Source organism: Scleropages formosus, chromosome 17 (assembly GCF_900964775.1).
Source record: "Scleropages formosus chromosome 17, fSclFor1.1, whole genome shotgun sequence".
NCBI lineage: Eukaryota > Metazoa > Chordata > Actinopteri > Osteoglossiformes > Osteoglossidae > Scleropages > Scleropages formosus.
In genome coordinates, this window is record NC_041822.1 from 7,284,397 (window position 1) to 7,303,135 (window position 18,739).

The 18,739-nt window shown below is 42.0% G+C and overlaps 1 protein-coding gene across 6 annotated transcripts in view; it reads right to left on the minus strand.

Annotated features, from left to right (window-relative positions):
• The window catches only part of LOC108938570 (electrogenic sodium bicarbonate cotransporter 1), a 65,994-nt gene that overhangs the window by 12,775 nt on the left and 34,480 nt on the right, over positions 1-18,739 (minus strand). For all 6 annotated transcript variants that reach the window (XM_018759208.2, XM_018759211.2, XM_018759212.2 and 3 more), the window contains 8 exons: positions 13,419-13,576; positions 13,148-13,235; positions 11,089-11,243; positions 10,310-10,423; positions 9,739-9,913; positions 8,686-8,819; positions 6,480-6,751; positions 2,812-2,882 (listed from right to left, as the gene is read on the minus strand). In XM_018759208.2, coding sequence (XP_018614724.1) covers positions 2,812-2,882; positions 6,480-6,751; positions 8,686-8,819; positions 9,739-9,913; positions 10,310-10,423; positions 11,089-11,243; positions 13,148-13,235; positions 13,419-13,576 — 1,167 coding nt within the window. The remainder of the gene's footprint in view (positions 1-2,811; positions 2,883-6,479; positions 6,752-8,685; positions 8,820-9,738; positions 9,914-10,309; positions 10,424-11,088; positions 11,244-13,147; positions 13,236-13,418; positions 13,577-18,739) is intronic.

Genomic DNA, 18,739 nt, shown 5'->3' on the forward strand with positions numbered 1-18,739 from the left:
CATAAAGATAATGAACAGAATCGGTGACAAAGGGCAGCCCTGGCGGAGTCCAACATGCACCGGGAACAGGTCTGACTTACTGCCGGCAATGCGAACCAAGCTCCTGCTCCGGTCATACAGGGAACGAACAGCCCGTAGCAACGAGCCCCGAACCCCATAATCCCGAAGTACCCCCCACAGGATGCCACGAGGGACACGGTCGAATGCCTTCTCCAGGTCCACAAAACACATATGGACTGGTTGGGCAAACTCCCACGAACCCTCCAGCACCCTAGTGAGGGTATAGAGCTGGTCCAGTGTTCCACGGCCAGGGCGAAAACCGCATTGCTCCTCCTGAATCCGAGGTTCGACTATCGGTCGGATTCTCCTTTCCAGTACCCTGGCATAGACTTTCCCAGGGAGGCTAAGGAGTGTGATCCCCCTGTAGTTGGAACACAATCTCCGGTCCCCCCTTCTTAAAAAGAGGGACCACCACCCCGGTCTGCCAGTCCAGAGGCACCGTTCCCGAACTCCACGCGATGCTGCAGAGGCGTGTCAGCCAAGACAGCCCCCACAACATCCAGAGACTTGAGAAACTCGGGGCGGATCTCATCCAGCCCCGGAGCCTTGCCACAGAGGAGTTTTTTGACTACCTCAGCAACTTCAGCCAGGGTAATGGACGAGTCCCCCTCCAAGTCCCCAGCCTCAGCTTCCTCTACGGAAGGCGTGTCGGAGGGATTGAGGAGATCCTCAAAGTACTCCTTCCACCGCCTGAGGACATCCTCAGCTGAGGTCAGCAGAGCACCACTTCCACTGTAAACAGTGTTCGTGGAACACCGCTTCCCCCCTCTGAGTCGCCGGACGGTTTGCCAGAATCTCTTTGAGGCCGACCGAAAGTCTTCCTCCATGGCCTCACCGAACTCCTCCCAAGCCCGAGTTTTTGCCGCGGCGACTGCCAGAGCCGCGCTCCGTTTGGTTCGTCGGTACCTGTCAGCTGCTTCAGGAGTCCCATGAGCCAGCCAGGCCCGATAGAACTCCTTCTTCAGCTTGACGGCATCCCTTACTTCCGGTGTCCGCCACCGTGTTCGGGGATTGCCGCCGCGACAGGCGCCGGAGACCTTATGGCCACAGCTCCGAACCGCCGCCCCGACAATGGAGGCGCGGAACATAGTCCATTCAGACTCAATGTCCCCCACCTCCCTCGGGACCTGGTTGAAGCTCTGTCGGAGGTGGGAGTTGAAGACCTCTCTGACAGGGGCCTCCGCCAAACGTTCCCAACAGACCCTCACTATGCATTTGGGCCTGCCAGGTCTGTCCAGCTTTTTCGCCCGCCATCGAATCCAACTCACCACCAGGTGGTGATCAGTTGACAGCTCAGCCCCTCTCTTCACCCGAGTGTCCAAGACATATGGCCGAAGGTCAGAAGGAACGACTACAAAGTCAATCATCGACCTCCGACCTAGGGTGTCCTGGTGCCAAGTGCACTGGTGGACACCCTTATGCATGAACATGGTGTTCGTTATGGATAAACCGCGACTAGCACAGAAATCCAATAACAACTCACCGCTCGGGTTCAGATCAGGGAGGCCATTCCTCCCAATCACGCCTCTCCAGGTATCACTGTCGCTGCCCACATGGGCGTTAAAGTCCCCCAGTAGAACGACAGAGTCCCCAGTGGGAGCGCTTTCCAGCACGCCCCCCAGGGACTCTAAAAAGGCCAAGTACTCTACACTGCCGCTAGGCGCATAAGCACAAACGACAGTGAGAGACCGTTCCCTGACCCGAAGGCGCAGGGAGACGACCCTCTCATTCACCGGGGTAGACTCCAACACATGGCGGCTGAACTGGGGGGCTATTAATAAGCCCACACCAGCCCGCCGCCTCTCACCTTGGGCAACGCCAGAATAGTGGAGAGTCCACCCTCGATCGAGGAGAGTGGTTCTAGAACCCAAGCTGTGAGTGGAAGTGAGCCCGACTATATCTAGACGGTATCTCTCAACTTCCCGCACCAGCTCAGGCTCCTTTCCCGCCAGTGAGGTGACATTCCAAGTACCAAAAACCAGAGTTGGGCGCCCGAGGTTGGGTCGGCCGGGCACTCGGCCCCGACCACCGCCCAAATCACAATGCACCGGCCCCTTACGGTTTCTCCGGCAGGTGGTGAGCCCACCGAAGAGCGGCTCCACGTCATGGCTTCGGGCTGAGCCCGGCCAGGCCCCGTGGGCATAGACCTGGCCACCAGGCGCTCGCATGCGAGCCCCCCCCCCAGGCCTGGCTCCAGGGTGGGGCCCCGGTGACCCCATACCGGGCGGGGTAAACGAAAGCCTTGATTTTTCCTTCATAAGGGGTTTTTGAACCGCGCTTTGTCTCGTCTGTCATCCAGGACCTGTCTGCCATGGGAGACCCTACCAGGGGCATATAGCCCCAGACAACATAGCTCCTGGACTCATTCAGGCACTCAAATCCCTCCACCACGGTAAGGTAGCGGTTCATGGAGGAGGGAATTACAAACTTTTTTCTTAAATAAAATGCAACTGCTGACAAACACACAGAGTTAGTCAGAAATATAGGTGCCTTATGGCAGCACAATCAGCCAATGTTATCATACAGCAGACGGTACAGTAGTCATCCTTAGATGTTATGACTAAATGTTGGGAAAATTATAGAATGAAGTCTTTGCGAGAGTCGTTGTAAGTCACATTTTTCGTATATCAAGAACTACTTGTACATCACAACGGTAAACAGCAATCACTAAGAAGTAGATACGTGGCTATTAAGCAGAGTGTAATGATCACCACCAGTAGCCCATTTGCAATATGTTCAAAAAATACTTGCCAGATCGGTGGCGTTAATAATCCATGCTGATGTACCATCCAATGTATCACTGTAGAGCCCTGAGATATTGTCTGTGAAAAGAAAAATCAGTCGTCAGTCTTTAATGTCATTCAGAAAATTGCATTTCTGTTGGCTTCAATGGCAATGAGGGAACCTATTCTTGTTCATTATTGTACTATTAATAAGTGACTTTATAACCTGATGGTGAAAATATGAAATGGCAATTTGTAGTGCCTTTGACGGGAAAGAACTGGACAAAGAGTTATTCATTCAGTCAGCTGAACTATTCCCACAAACCAAAAGATCTCAGAGATGCAAAAAGACAGCAATTTAACCCAGAAGCACAATGCACAAGGTTACACAGTGGCCACTCAAGGTCCACCACATGGGACACAAAAGAATTCTGAAGAACTTCACACATACACTTCACTGTAAATAGTATTACAGAAATACTTCAGAAAAATGAAAAAAGGAAAGTACAACACAGCTTTATATCTTTGTCATATCAGGTCAGGAGGGTGCAGCATTATGTACTATGTGCCTAACAAACAAATATATAATGTAAAATGAAAAGCCGTGGGCATACAACTCAAACCTGTACAGTATCTCAAACATAAAGATAAATGGATATGTTTCTATTCCAAATGAATAAATAAAAAATGTTTTGTATAAACAACAATCTTAAGTCTCCACCTTAATCTTGTGCGAGAGATAAAATATAATACTGCTTTATGACAAAAGATTAAAAATAAGAATAAAATCTGCCCAACAGGTGGAAATAGTATTAATTCAGAATGGCAAAAACAGTATATTTCGTAAAGACATATGAAATTCTTTTGCAAGTGTAAGCTTATTTTTATTCTACTTCATTCACCTTAATTTAGAGCATCTGACAGGTGTTTTTAAGACACTTTTTATAGACACATTATGGAATGAGGCATAAAATGTCATGGCATTTGTATAGTTAGTAGGCTGAACTAAACACAACTGGTATTTCATAGCTGCCTACACCCTCATCTCACAGTTCACTTGAGACTATGGACGAAGGTCTCATCTCAGATACTCTATCCCAGATGGACAAGTGTAATTAAAAGGAAGAACCCCCGCTCCCCAGCACTGCCAGCACTTTCGCAGTGTACATGATGAAGCCCCAGCCTGCCCTGTCTACCAAGCAGGACTTGCGTTCTCCTCCAGATTAATTTTTAAAGAGCCTTACAGCCACAGCAGCCTTTGGCTATGCACTGTAACTGGAACTAATTTCTAAACATCTGTTGTTTCCCCCAGTGCAGTCTTTCGAATTAAACACAAGTGAGTTTCGCTCATGCGAGCAGGGGGCAGTGCAATGTGCCCCCCCAAGGCAGAAGGGAAAGCGACCTAGGAAGAAGACACCTTGTGTGGCACACAAACACCTGGTGCTGCATTCAAACCACTACATTAATTCCCTGTTCCACAGGAGATTCACTCAGGTAGCTCACATGCCTTTGTGTCTTACTGTACCTGCTGATAATTACACTGACAGAACAAGTTGTATAAAAAAGCTATCTCAAATTGTAATAATCATAGTAATAACAATATATATTTTGTCTACAGACTAAATAATCAATTAGTTACTATATACAAAATTATACGTTAATATATAATTATTCCGTATATTCATTATTCATTAATCACTCCAGGTGGAGCAAAAGGCGCCAAATCTCCACCAGCCTCTGTGATCCTGAGCTAGCCTGAGCTATTCCATATATAATTGCACATTATTACGAAAATATAATTATTACTACATTTAATTTACATTTTGTATAGATTATTTTTAAAGAAAATTACAGATCAGAAGTATGATATTAAGATTTCTGAATATTGCATTATGGCCATTATGTAACACACATAAAGACTCTGTGGAAAGCACTACACAAAACATGAGTTCTTTCTCAGCACAGAGACGCAAATGGGCCTGAGAGGCACATTTCCTTGTATTGCACACTCCTGCTAAACTGTCAGATCAGATTTGGGATAATCTGTGGTGTAAGTGGTGCACGCAAGGACAGGTCATGTGCTGCTCCACAACACTTCTAGACCAAATTATCTGTTCAAAGACAACTGGTAGAAATGTCCCTGACGACAGCAGTGAGAGCTACTATATGTGTAGAAGTGCCTGTTCTAAATGCATTCTGGGCAAAATGTGTTGAACAGTTGTTCATGTTATTACTGCTTGGGCAACATATTCCAGAACATCAGAGATCATATATTAATGGGATACTGTATTTTTTACTGACTATTTAGCCAACTAATACTGAAAAAGGAAAAGAAAATACACTAACCTGAATGATTCAGTAACACAGATTGCATGTTTAAAATTGGGATACACATGTACATCGTACTACAAACATCGAAATGTTCAAAAGATGCAAATGTTTCCCACTTCATGTACACTCAGTCACTCAGATGAAGCTTTGCTCCAAGTTATCAACCCATTTAGACACCTAGGTACGTTTTTCTAGAACAGTTTAGGGTAAGTACGTTGCTCAAGGGGCTTACAGCCAGAGGTGGTACAGTATTCAAAGTTGTGACCTTCAAGCCTAAAGGCAGCAGCTCTGTCCACTGTGCTACCTGCTGCACATTTATTTATTCAGTTTTAATTGTATATTCTGCACCATCCTATTTTCTATCATTTCTTTGCTGCAGAGCAGAAAATGGGCTGCTTTTCTGCTTTGCCACCACAGTGAGATAGAACAGAGACTCCACTGGCACTGTGGGGAGAGGAGAGGAGAAAGGGGCAGTTTCACAGACCGATCAGTATCAGTCAGAATATTTTTTTTTCATTAATTACAGCTATATCTTTAAGAGAAAGTGATCTTCTACTTGGGGGGCGCGGTGGCGCAGTAGGTTGGACTGGGTCCTGCTCTCTGGTGGGTCTGGGATTCGAGTCCTGCTTGGGGTGCCTTGTGGCGGACTGGTGTCCCGTCCTGGGTGTGTCCCCTCCCCCTCCGGCCTTGCGCCCTGTGTTGCCGGGTAGGCTCCGGTTCCCCGTGACCCCGTATGGGACAAGCAGTTCGGAAAGTGTGTGTGTGTGAGTGAGTGAGTGAGTGAGTGAGTGAGTGAGCGAGCGAGATCTTTTACTTGCACATAAACTACCCAGCGGATTAACAGAGGTATGTTTCTAATATTATGTTTTTTAGACAGTAAACATAAATTTATCAGATGCTGACAAACATGTTTATGTAATGCATCAATCATTTACTCATGGCCAGTTTAATTGGATTCTCAATAGTAAATAAGACACACAGTCAATATTTAAGGTGAAGTGCTTTTTGATATTTTCGCCCTGCATGATCCACCACAGCACTGCAATTTGCAAAAATCTGTCCCTTTTCTCTAAAATACTTTTAACGAAACATATTTAATTACTGTGTAATGTTTTTTTTCTTGATGTCTGTATTTAATCTGTGATATGCTGTATGTATACTGCAATCACAGTCTCCCTGAACTAGTATTAATTGTGTTGGTTTAACTTGATCACAGTACAGTGCATGGCATGGGTGTGCTTTTTTTCTGGTTCTGTTTGTAGTTATGGTGTACACGTGGTTACTTTTAAGCTTTCACTGTTCACCAGAAAACATTTATTACACACAAAACTTTACAATAAGTGATACCAGTAACACGAAGCTTACCTATTGTGGGAGCCATACAGAGACAGTCGTACTGGGTTACGTAGTCAATTTTATAATCAGAGTTGATTGGGTAATAGTGGGCCAGCTTCAACATTTTTTTAAAAGCATCATAGATGAATATGAAGCTGATGAGTGAGGAGAAGCCTTCTTCTGTAAACCGAGTGAAATACTGGACCAGAAAGCTGGCGTCAGTTGCCACCAAGACAAGGCAGAAAAAACCTGACCACAGACCAATCCACAGTCGAAATTCCAAGTAGTCAAATGAATTATCCCTTGGGAAAAAGTGAAGAAAAACATTCCATTAATTACGTTGTTGCAATTTCCTTTATTCATATTTTCATTTAATATTCATAATGTGTTCAAGAAAAAAAGTATGACTAAAGCTAAGGAAGCATTAACAGAATAACTAGGAAAACAACAAAATCAACTGTTGTGTGACTGTTCTGTGAAGCTTTTGAACTTTAGAGCAAAAGTGGAGGTAGAACAGAACCCCCTGTGGCTCTGACCCATGAACGAGCTGGTAAATCTGGGCGGCACACAAGAGCCTCAGTGGGAGACTTGTATTTTGCAAGAATACCGAACAAATAATAGGAAATATCTGGGATATACACCCCATACTTGTTATGATAAGAAATTTGAGGTGATTATGTTGTATTGGGAGTCAAATCTTTGAGCACTTGTGCAAACACAATAGCCACATGCTCATCTGGAAATGTAAATAATAGGGGTGCTCCACAAACATCAAAAACTCTGGCTGACTACTATGATCCAGACAGTCGTTAGGATTTGTGACAAGTCTTACAAAAAGCAAATCTGAATGATCAATATAAATATGAACTAAATGATTGCTATAAACTGGCTCCTAAACTTACAAACATAGCTGGGACCAGAAGTTAGTGTGTAATTCGGCTGCTTTAAAACTCCAAAGTCCCTTTTACCAGTAAGTCACAATCTATGAAAGCAGACGTACCTCCATTTACTAGGTTCTGTACAAACCCTTGACTGATCCTCTCATTTTACTGCATCAGAAATACAATGAAATTCTGTTCTGTATGACATTTTTTATAAAATCACTGAAACTCAAAATAAATTATTTTCAGGTGACATTCTTATGCCAGAAAATATTTGAAAGAAAAATAAAGAAAAAACTGAAAATTGTTTCATAAGTATTGAAATTCTACACATTAATACTTGGTCGATCCACATTTAGTGCTTTGAATCCCTTATTTTCTGTCACCTTCCCATACTCAAACATAACACAGCCCATATCTAAAGAAATACTCTCCCTCCAGTGAAGCCTGGTATGGTAGGATCATGCTGTGGGGCTGCATTTCATCCGAGGGACTGATTATCTTGCTAAAACAGAATGAACATTGGATGGAGCAAAATACTGGGAAAAGGTGAAAGAGAACCTGTTTCAGGCAGCTAAGGCCAAAGTGTGGAAGAATGTTCACCTTTCAGCAGGACAATGATCCCAAACACATGGCCAAAGCAAAACTAGAATGGTTCAAGAATAAAAGGTTAATGTCCTACAGTGGCCTAGTCAAAGTTTGATCTAAATTTCGTTCCGAACCTGTGGCACTGCTTGAAATCTGGACTTCATGAGCATCATCTAAGCAACCTAAAGCAAATCCATCTAGAAAAATTGGCCATAATCTCTCTCAAACGGTCTAAAGATGGCCATCTTATAATAACTCATTTAGAGTTTCATTGTGAGTTTCAGTGTTTCAGTGTTTCAGTGTTCAAGTTAAATATTACAGGAAAAAAATTGCAGCCTATTATTTGTGATTCAGTAAAAAGACACATTTTCAAGGGTCTGAATACTTTTGCTCCACACTGTATCTATTTTGATGGGTTGAGTAATTTCTAAAATACATGTACGATTGAATTATTTACAAAATTTTCGAAAACAAAGTGAAGCCCTTCTCTTGACATATTATTATATTTCTGTAGTCTGAAAAACAAAATTTTTCAAACATGAACATAAAGAATGTCAAGTAGTGCAAAGCCCAATACCAGCTGCTTCGTAATCCTTTTTGCATACAGTGCTTAGCAAAGATATGTCATTAAATTGCAATGAGAAAAACAGAGATGAAAGAATGCAGCTGTTTGCTCTCTATCTACCAGCACACAGAGCACAGTGTAATGCAATCTAAGTCAGCTAATGCACTGGCTTAGTGCAATGGTAAATACTGAATTGAAAAACCTGCTGAAATTGAAGAGGAGTCTTTCAAAGACCAATACGGGCCCCGTACTACTCAGGATGGTGAGAGGCTGGCCCGCCAGCAGACAGAAGACCGCCCCAGAGACCGCCGTGCCCAGGAAGCTCTCCAACACACCCTTGAAGAAATGCCAAAGCACAGCACGCCATGAATAAACTATGCACTGTAGGGAGGTCAAGCAGAAAGGGCATCACTGAGCAACAAGCCAACATGCACAAACCCAACATGATGTCTGTGGGTACACTAAGTCAAAGAGGAAAGGCAACAGTCAAGGCATCTGTCCCTGTACGTCTACCAATGGGAAACTAACAAAGTGTCTTTTTCATACCACCTTCTTCATTCTCATATTCTTTCAGTAAAATAATGTACTGTGAATGCTGTTATGACATTTTTCTGTGTAGCAATATGACATATGTACTGTATATGATGTGTTCTCCACGAATATCTCAAAGATGAGTATAAAAAATAATAATAAAGTTTCACATCATTATACAGAAACACATTTGACTTTGACAGATCTTGTTCTGTTTCTTGTATTTCAGTTTATTCAGTGTTATGCCTCAACTGTAAAAGACAGAGCCAAAAAATACTGTTTTAATTGTAAAACAACACAACATACAGTCCACAGAATTAGCCTTCTAGATTTAGTAATCTAGTAATCTCATGAAATTATTATGTGAGTTCTATGTTGAACTGGTACCAGTAGGCGTCACTCTGCCACACAACATTACACATTAATAAGGTAATTGACATGAATTATTGGCTTGTAACCTCATCTTCCATAATGCCAATACATCTACCATGGAGAACAAATATAGGGCAACTAGTAAACTCTTCAGAAGCAAACGCTTTGGTAGAACCCAGAGCTCAGCTTGCGCATTACTACCTTTGGGACTTGATGTGCAGATGTTCATTGCTAAATTTGTTTGGAGGATCCTTTCAGCACTGAATAAATCCTTTCAGATTGAAGCCCCTCTCTTGACATATTATTATATTTCTATACAAGGTGAAGAAGGAAAGCAAAAATGAAGACCCACCTGCATGTTTTCTGTGGCATCCCCAAGTAGGCCCCCAAAAGTAATGGCATTTGTCACAGTTCCCAGGTAGATGAAGAGAATAGCGGAGAGTGACTGTATGTGCAATGCATCATAAAAATCACTGGCGAAGAAAGGAGCTTTCCGCTTTATGTCAAGTAGAAGGCCACCACAAAATCTATTAGAATACAAAAAAATACACACAGTGTTACATTACCTGATGTATGGTCACATAACTTCAAAACTAGGCACAACAAGCTACAGCCAGAGAGGTTTAATAATCCAGTCAAGTATCTTAATTATGAGGAACACTGTGTAAGCTCCACAAAATCCCTATTAAGAGTCTTATAGCTGTTTGGGTTGTGAAGAAAGACTTTCAGAAACATGCTAACATTAGTTGCTATACTTAGTGTATGCAAGAGAAGTTTAGGTCTTTCACACAAGAAGAGCTTCTATTTGGAAAAGCAAAGAAGCCACAACTGACTTCAATTACAGTCACTCACAACATTAAAAGAGTGACTGTAACCTGTTTTTTCTGCATCCAGGTCTACATGTTCAAATAAGTGCAATTTACCTTCCTGTTCTCTTCAATTCATCACCAACTTGATGCCCTCCTCCTCCATGACCTCCATCATGGGGTGTATCGCCATTCATTTGCACGTTATCCCCACCTGCGTACATGTTCTTCCTGCATGAGCACACAAGAAAAACACACCAAGGAAGTAACTTATGAACTCAGAACTAAAATATGCTTAAAGGAATTCTTCAGACATCGAACTGCAATTTACTATACTTAAATTCATAAAACACAAGATGCAAATAACTATTACAATTACTAAGAACATGAGACTAAAGACATTAGGACTTAGCCAGTAAATCTTCTGATAGTACAGACTTGCACAAATAAGGTGCACAGTACTAATTTTGAACATCACACAGTAAAATACACTGATTTAAAACAGGACTGGGACAAATTACAGTGGAAATGTAATGAAAGAATTGTTTTAACATTCAAGTGTAAGGCACATAGTGTATGTATAGGAAAGAGTAGCCCAGTGCTTTGGGAAGTGTCACAGTTGACTGGCAAGCAGACGTGACGCTTGTTGTCATTCCGAATGACGCAAAAAACAAGGACTTTTCCACGGAATTAACTTATCCATAACATCACATCTCTCTGTGATTGCTTCCTCACTCAAACTCCAACACTTCAAAAACTGTTGAGAGCGTTGCTGCCTGCCATTTTGGCACTATTTTTCCACCCAAAGTCCTTTGCAAAGTTTCAGTTGTTCCGCATCGCAGCGCAGCTCTGTAATGGCTACCACAATGTGCTATTGACAGGCAAGGTGACCACACCTTTTGTCTGAAGATGGCAGGGACTTTGGAGGTTCTATTCTGATTGCTGGGTCCCACTCTCCAGGGGGAAGGACGATAACTTCATCAAGGAATTCATCGATGCCAGCCAGCAGATCCTGTCTATCCTTGGCCTTGTATGCTATGTCATGGAAGACCTAAATACATCAAACAGAATTGACACTGTGGTTCAGCAGATGTTCCATATCTGCATAGGGTACTTTAAAATGCAATGAAATATTAACAGAGATAATGACACATATAACTCAGACCATGAATAATGTGCATCATGAACACACTGTGCTTATTATAGGTGTTATTGTACACAACTCACAAAATGACAATTCAATTTTTGCATTAAACAACATTTGACAACCCATCCACTGCCGTACTAATAATAGCATTTATTACAAACAGAAATATAAATGTTTGCCAAAACTTGAATACTGGGACTACCTAGTTGCACACTATGGTATTTCCACTCTCAGCAACACGTGGGTCCTGATCTGATCCACAACTGCAAAGGCATGTTGCCAAAATGTTGGCAGCAAAACAAAATTCACCCAGAAGGCTGAGTTTATAGCAATTACGTACATAGTAACGTATAAGTTTATCCAGGGTAAAAAAAGTACTTCAATGAAACCTTCGTAGCAAAGTTAATTGTTTTACAGGCACAGAGCTTTGCCCTGGATGAGTTGTCCATATAATTATTTGCTAGATTAGCCCAACCCGTGTTCATGAAGCAGGTGGTTTAGTGCTTCCCTCCCTGAGCCATGTAATCTCTTAATGCCACTACTGACATGTTTCCACTCATTAGCCGACAAGCACATCCGCCACGCAAAGCCTTTCTGGTGTCACTGGAAAAAAATCTGCAGCTATTCATATGAACCAGCCAAGTAAACACTGAGATTGCAGTAATTAAATATTGACTATAAACTCTTATGAAGCAATGAAAAAGAATTACAAGTGCGAGGCTCTAAAACCATCAAGGGTTAATGGAACTTAACACTATGAATGAAATTTGTTGAATACGAAGATTGTTAAAAAATACTTGCAAAACAATGTAACGAATAAAAGTATAAATAACGAATAAAAAATAAAAGTCTGAAAGGAGGGTAACTAGCACAGTAATTTTAAAATTAGTCTTACTATTATTAGAATTAGAAGGAAAAAATGAATTCTTGTGAAATTCAAACTGCAATTTCATCAATAAAATATGTAAAGACACACATAAATATACATATAAACATTAAATCTGATAATGTCGTGTCATCTTGGGATGGAAGCTAAGTATCTAGGTTAATGAGAATATTTTTTTACATTTTCATATTAATGGTGAAATGAAAAAATTGAAACCTCCTACAAAGTTAGACAAAACTTTTGTGTTTTTTTGCTGTCATATTCTTATTTCCCTTCAGATCAAATCACTGCCTTTCTGAAATGATGTAGCTATTGTGATACAAATGTATAGCACTGATTAGTATAAAGGGGGGCGTGGTGGCACAGTGGGTTTGACCTCTGCCTGCTCTCTGGTGGGTTTGGGGTTTGAGTCCTGGGTGTGTCCTCTGCGCCCTGTGTTACTGGGTTAGGCTCCAGTTCACTGCGACCCTGCTTGGGACAAGCGGTTTCAGTCAATGTGTGTGTGATTTGTATAATGGCTTCTAAGCATTTTACAATGTGAGTTGAAGAAGGGAAGAAGGGAGAATTTTTTTGTGTGCATTTAAAAATATTTGACAACTTCTATTCATTTGTGTAGCTGATGTTTTTCTCCAAAACAACTTGCAACATTAAGCTACCTATGATTATTTACACAGCTACACAATTTTTACTCCAGTGATTTAAGGTAACTATCCTGCATAGGGTAGTACAGTCAAAGGTGGGATCAGAAATGCTAAACTTCAGGTCCAAAGGCAGCAGTGTTCACCACTACATTACCACCTGCACAACTTTCATGACAACTTCTGAAATGCCACATTGCAAGACAGATGTAGCCATGACATCTTAGTTTGTAATTAAACAAAAGCATGCATCACCAGCTTATTTACAAAACGCCGAAACTTACTTCATCAGACATTAGGGTGGCAATTGCTCTTCCGATTTCATGATAGGACTTTGCTTTACCTTTGGGTCCAAGCAAGATAAACAGAAATCTGAAAAGAATATTGTTAAAGGAGAAAGGAAGTTGTTCATTTGCTTTAGCAAACAAAATGTCCTTGTAATAGAGTAAAACTGTTCACAATGTTTTTCTCAGAAAATTTGTACATGACATTAATCGCATAATAATGATAGAAGTGGAAATTAAATGGTGATTGCTCCACAGATACTGTTTCTACCTTGTTGGAACAGGAACCTCTGTCAGAGCTCCAAGCATGACAGCTTGCTGTAGGCGGACAAATGCCACAAACGGAGTCTCCAGGAAGTCAACTTCTCCCACAAGTACGTTGGAGGCTTCAGCATCCCGAGGCAACTTTTTCATGAATTTGTTTTTCAGCTGAAAACAAACAGTGGATGATGGAAAAGGGTTGGTAAGAACCCAACACTGAACTCAGCAGAGCAACCACTGTTAGATAGATTTATAGCAAAAGCAACTATTAAGTCAGTAACTATTATTAATTTCACAATGCAACAAAAATGTTCAGACTTCTTATTTATGTCGATTTTCACCTTCATTATGATTAGTTAAAGTTTACTGATTACAAAAATACTAGTAGTTCTTCTAGAGCGTCAAGTTCTAGTTTGGTACTTTACAGCCATTCTAGAGGGCACCAGAACATTGTAGAAAATATCAAAACATTCTAGAAAGCATCAGATCTTAAAATGTACTGGAAATTTGGTGCCAAAATTTGTCAAAATTTGCTAATTTCAAGAATGTGGAATATTTTTTCTAAAAACAAATATACAGTACAAACTAATGCCAAAAGAATACTTAATCTAACAAAACTAAATGGAAAATGCAAAAAAAAAATCCGACATAGTAAAATTTTTGTTACATTGTGTTATTATTATGAGCTAATATTAGCCCAACACCTTTGGCCAATGCGATTTACGACATTAGATGCAGTGCACTGGCTACAATCATTGACCCACTGATAGAGCAGAGCAAAATAACACACTTGTTCACACACGTACAAATTTTTCCTGTTAAAACATACATCATTCATGTGTTATCAATAAAAACTTAAGTGACATTGTAGAACATTTAGAAACATTTTTCTTTGTAAAGAAAACCAAAAGTAAAATGTAAAAAACACACACACACACACACACACACACACACACACACACACACACACACACACACACACACACACACACACTTTCAGAACCACTTGTCCCTCACAGGGTCACGGGAAACCAGAGCCTACCCGGCAACACAGGGCGTAAGGCCGGAGGGGGAAGGGGACACACCCAGGACAGGATGCCAGTCCGTTGCAAGGCACCCCAAGCAGGACTCGAACCCCAGACCCACCAAAGAGCAGGACTGCAGTCCAACCCACTGCGCCACCGCAGCCCCCAACAAAATAAAAATATCTAGTACCTAATAAGACTTATACAACTGAATTACACCTGTTGTTTATGTTTTGATTTGTATGCTCAATTTTGGCAATATTTGCCCATAACTGAAATTTTTGGAGCTAATTTTCTTTAAAAAAATTTTAAACATGATGACCAGACAATTGTGTTCTGTATGAAACAATAAGAAAACACACACACACACACACACACACACACACACACACACACACACACACACACACACACACACACACACACACACACACACACACACACACACACACACACACACACACACACACACACACACACACACACATTTTCAGAACCGCTTGGCCCTTACGGGGTCACGGGGAACCGGAGCCTACCCGGCAACACAGGGCAGAAGGCCGGAGAGGGAAGGGGACACACCCAGGACAGGACACCAGTCCGCCGCAAGGCACCCCAAGCGGGACTTGAACCCCAGACCCACCGGAGAGCAGGACTGCGGTCCAACCCACTGCACCACCGCACCCCCTACAATAAGAAAACCTTTCAGACAAACATGTCATAAATGTGTTCTTTACAGACATCCAGTCAATGAATGCAACAATAAATGATCCTAATAAATTTGAACATTTAGTTATACTTCTATTCAGACAACTTACGTGGGTCAGTGCATTCAGTCAAATATTTATATATAAGCAAATAAGTAAATTACAGGTTTCAAAAAATGAATCCTTACAAGAACCGCACATTAAATATAAACTGCAGTATGTATACAGTTTCCTGAAAAGGCAAGTCTTAGTATCAAAATAATTTCGAACAAAACTTGAATATGGGTTAAGCACTGGCCAACCTATAATTGTCAGCTATGCAGTCATAACACTTCATTAGTAGGAGAGTCAAGGTTTTCATTTAATCATGTAAATCAAATTAATCCTGTTGCCAGTGGATAAAACTGTCTCATTAGCAGCTATAACACTAATTCCTAATCAAGCAAAAATCTGGATCAATGGTTATGGCATTGTGTCCAGAAAACAAGAGTTTTAAAAGACAAACCCTTCCAAGACCAAACATCATCATAACCAAATTAATTTTAGAATAGCATTAGCCAGAGAACGAGAAAGATTATGAGCCAAGCTCAGAACCATATTAAGTAGGCAAGTTGATTAAGGTCTTAGCTGAAAAACCTTATACAACCTTCATCCTCTGTTGCAATAGAGTGGTCCAGTCAAAAGTAGTGAGACAATGCTACTTGTATAAGAAAAATGAAACCCCTTTACACATGTACTGGCTATGATCATAATACACTCTGCTGTGGCCTTGCCTTCCTGTAAAATCTGGAAAATAAACCACAACTGACTATAAACTTTGTTTTATGTGCATTATGGCCACAGCAGTTCAGGTCTAAACCATATAAACTTTGACAGCTGGAAGCTGACTTTGTAATAATACACACACACACATTTCCGGAACCGCTCGTCCCATACGGGGTCACAGGGAACCGGAGTCTACCTGGTAACACAGGGCGTAAAACTGGAGGGGGAGGGGACACACCCAGGACGGGACGCCAGTCCGTCGCAAGGCACCCCAAGCGGGACTCGAACCCCAGACCCACTGGAGAGCAGGACCCTGGTCCAACCCACTGCGCCACTGCACCACCACGCCCCCCCCTCTTCGTAATAATACTTTTACAGAATAAACAAACGTAAATTCCTGTAAATTTCCTTGCAAAGATAAAGGTTAATAGCTGTATATTTAATCTGCAATTAAATCTAATGAAGAATAACACGACACACACCAAATGTAAGAATGAGGGCATCTTTTATTGTTGGCAGACTGTAACTCGACAGTGTTTGACGGGCAACTCTAAGAAATGCTGTAATGGCGCCAGCCCAGGGGCTTTTGGCTCATGTGGCCCACTCCTGGTTGCAGGAACAATACAAATTATGCCAGACACAACTGAGCTCCTGGACACAGCCAGCTAATGACAGTCCATTGCTCACTGCCAAGACATGGGGAGATTACTGACCCTCCCTGGGGTTCTGAGGAATGACTTTTCCAGTTTGCCACCCACTGTCGAAGCTCAAGTGTTTGACAAGTTAAGTTCCATCTATCCATTGTCAACAACCGCTCGTCAGGAGCAGGGTGGCAGTGGGCCGGGGCCTTACTCAGCAACACAGGGCACAAGGCCGCAGGGGGAGGGGACACACCCAGGACGGGGTGCCCATCCATCGCAAGGCATCCCAAACAGGACTCAAGCCCCAGACCCACCACACAGCGGGCACTGGCTGAACCCACCATGCCCCCCGCCCCCCCAAGTAAGTTAAACACAGTCAGTTACATTAAAATGAAATTCCAGCTGTGTGTACCAAGAACAGACTGAATGTAATGTTAATTTTTGTACTATATTAGGGACTATGTTTTATCACTTCCTACACGGTATTTTTACACAAAAAGAAAATCAGCTCAAGAAAGGGCAGCAACAAGATGCAAATCCAAGTCTTCTAAGAACGCATGTGTCCATATTCTTTTCCAGCCTAGCTCTTGTCCTAATATTTTTATTTCCCACGAGTAACATTTTGTAAGAAAAAGTGATTCTAAAACCATGTCATCAGCAGAGTACTCCCACTGACAATAAAATGCAGCCGAAGAACAGCATCCCATGGGAATATGACAGACACACAAGGGAGGACTGAAAGATTAATCTGAGACTTGTGTATTTCTCTGAATTCATACCATCTATCTATATACAGTTGTGGTCAAAAATATTGGCAAGCTTTTTATTTTATTTTTACTTGATTATACTGTAAATCACGTTCACAAATCAGCCGCCAAATACTCTCATATAGACATATGACTGTATATATACATCATGAACTCAACCAGCTCCACATAGTTTTCAGCCTTGTGATTGCCCGGGAAGCCCCAAACCACTGCGGCACAGCTGTCCCAAGCAGCTTTCTCCTTCCTAGTGAGCTTCTTGGGGAATTCCTTGCACTCCAGGATCTTTTTTTTCTGTGGTCCCACAAAGATACCAGCTTTGAACTTTGACTCAGACAGCTTTGGGAGGAAGTCTTGAAGGTACTTGAAGGCTGTAGACTCCTTATCTAGAGCTGTGGTGCTGATTCATGAAAGTGATTTACAATATAATTGGAAATCTCAAAAAACTACTCACTTCTGAATCTTTTGTGGTCATTTTTGTATAACAAGTATAAATACATTTTAATTTTGATTCATGTTTTTTTTCTGACTTTATGTGAATTAAAATGTGCGTTTTTGTTTCCCATTGGAAATAGGTAAATTTCACAAAATCAGTTCCTGATCACAAAATCAAAGTTTGAAAGGAATAAGAGGCATTTTCTATACTTTTTAGGCAGAAGCTATGAGGAAATAACGTGTACTACCCAGGAACAAAAATTGTGCAACATAGCATAATTCTTTACCTCTGTCACTCCCGCTGCCGCACCTGCGGGCAATCCAGGCACGCGAGTATAAAGGACGCAACCAGACCAGAGCAGATTGCGGAACCTCTTACGATCCACCGCAACCAGTGCTTCATGTCCTGTTCTCTACTCGTTGTGTTTTCCTGCTTCCTTCTCCTGGTTTCCCCCCTACGTCTCCTTCGGCTCCCTGACTTGTGCTCCTGTCCTCGACTTTGATTACTGAACGCCCCATTTTGAACGACGATTGCAAATCAAGCGAACCCTGACAGTCCCCGACTATTCTGTGGATTTTTCCTCACAACTAAAGCACCTGCATCTGAGTCCGCTGTGTATGTCTCCTGTGTACGACATGACAACTTCAGTGTTAATATTACAAAAACATTTGTTTTTGATTCAGAACCCCACTGAAAACAAGTGGAGAGATCTAAAAACAGTAGTTGGAAGAAGGCACCCTTCAAACATGGGAGAACTGGAGCAATTTGGACAAGAAGAGTGAGCCAAACTACTAGGAAGTGCTTAATGACAGTTATTTTAGAAAAAGGCTGTGCTATCAAGTTCTGAATTAAAAGTATTTCTTGTGGGGTATCATGGTGTTGCAGCAGGTAGCACAGGTGCGACACAGATTCGAGCCTGTATGTTCAGGAATGGGTTTGACTCTGGCTCTGTCAGTGTGGAGACTGTATGTTCTCCCAGTGTTTGTGTGAGTTTCC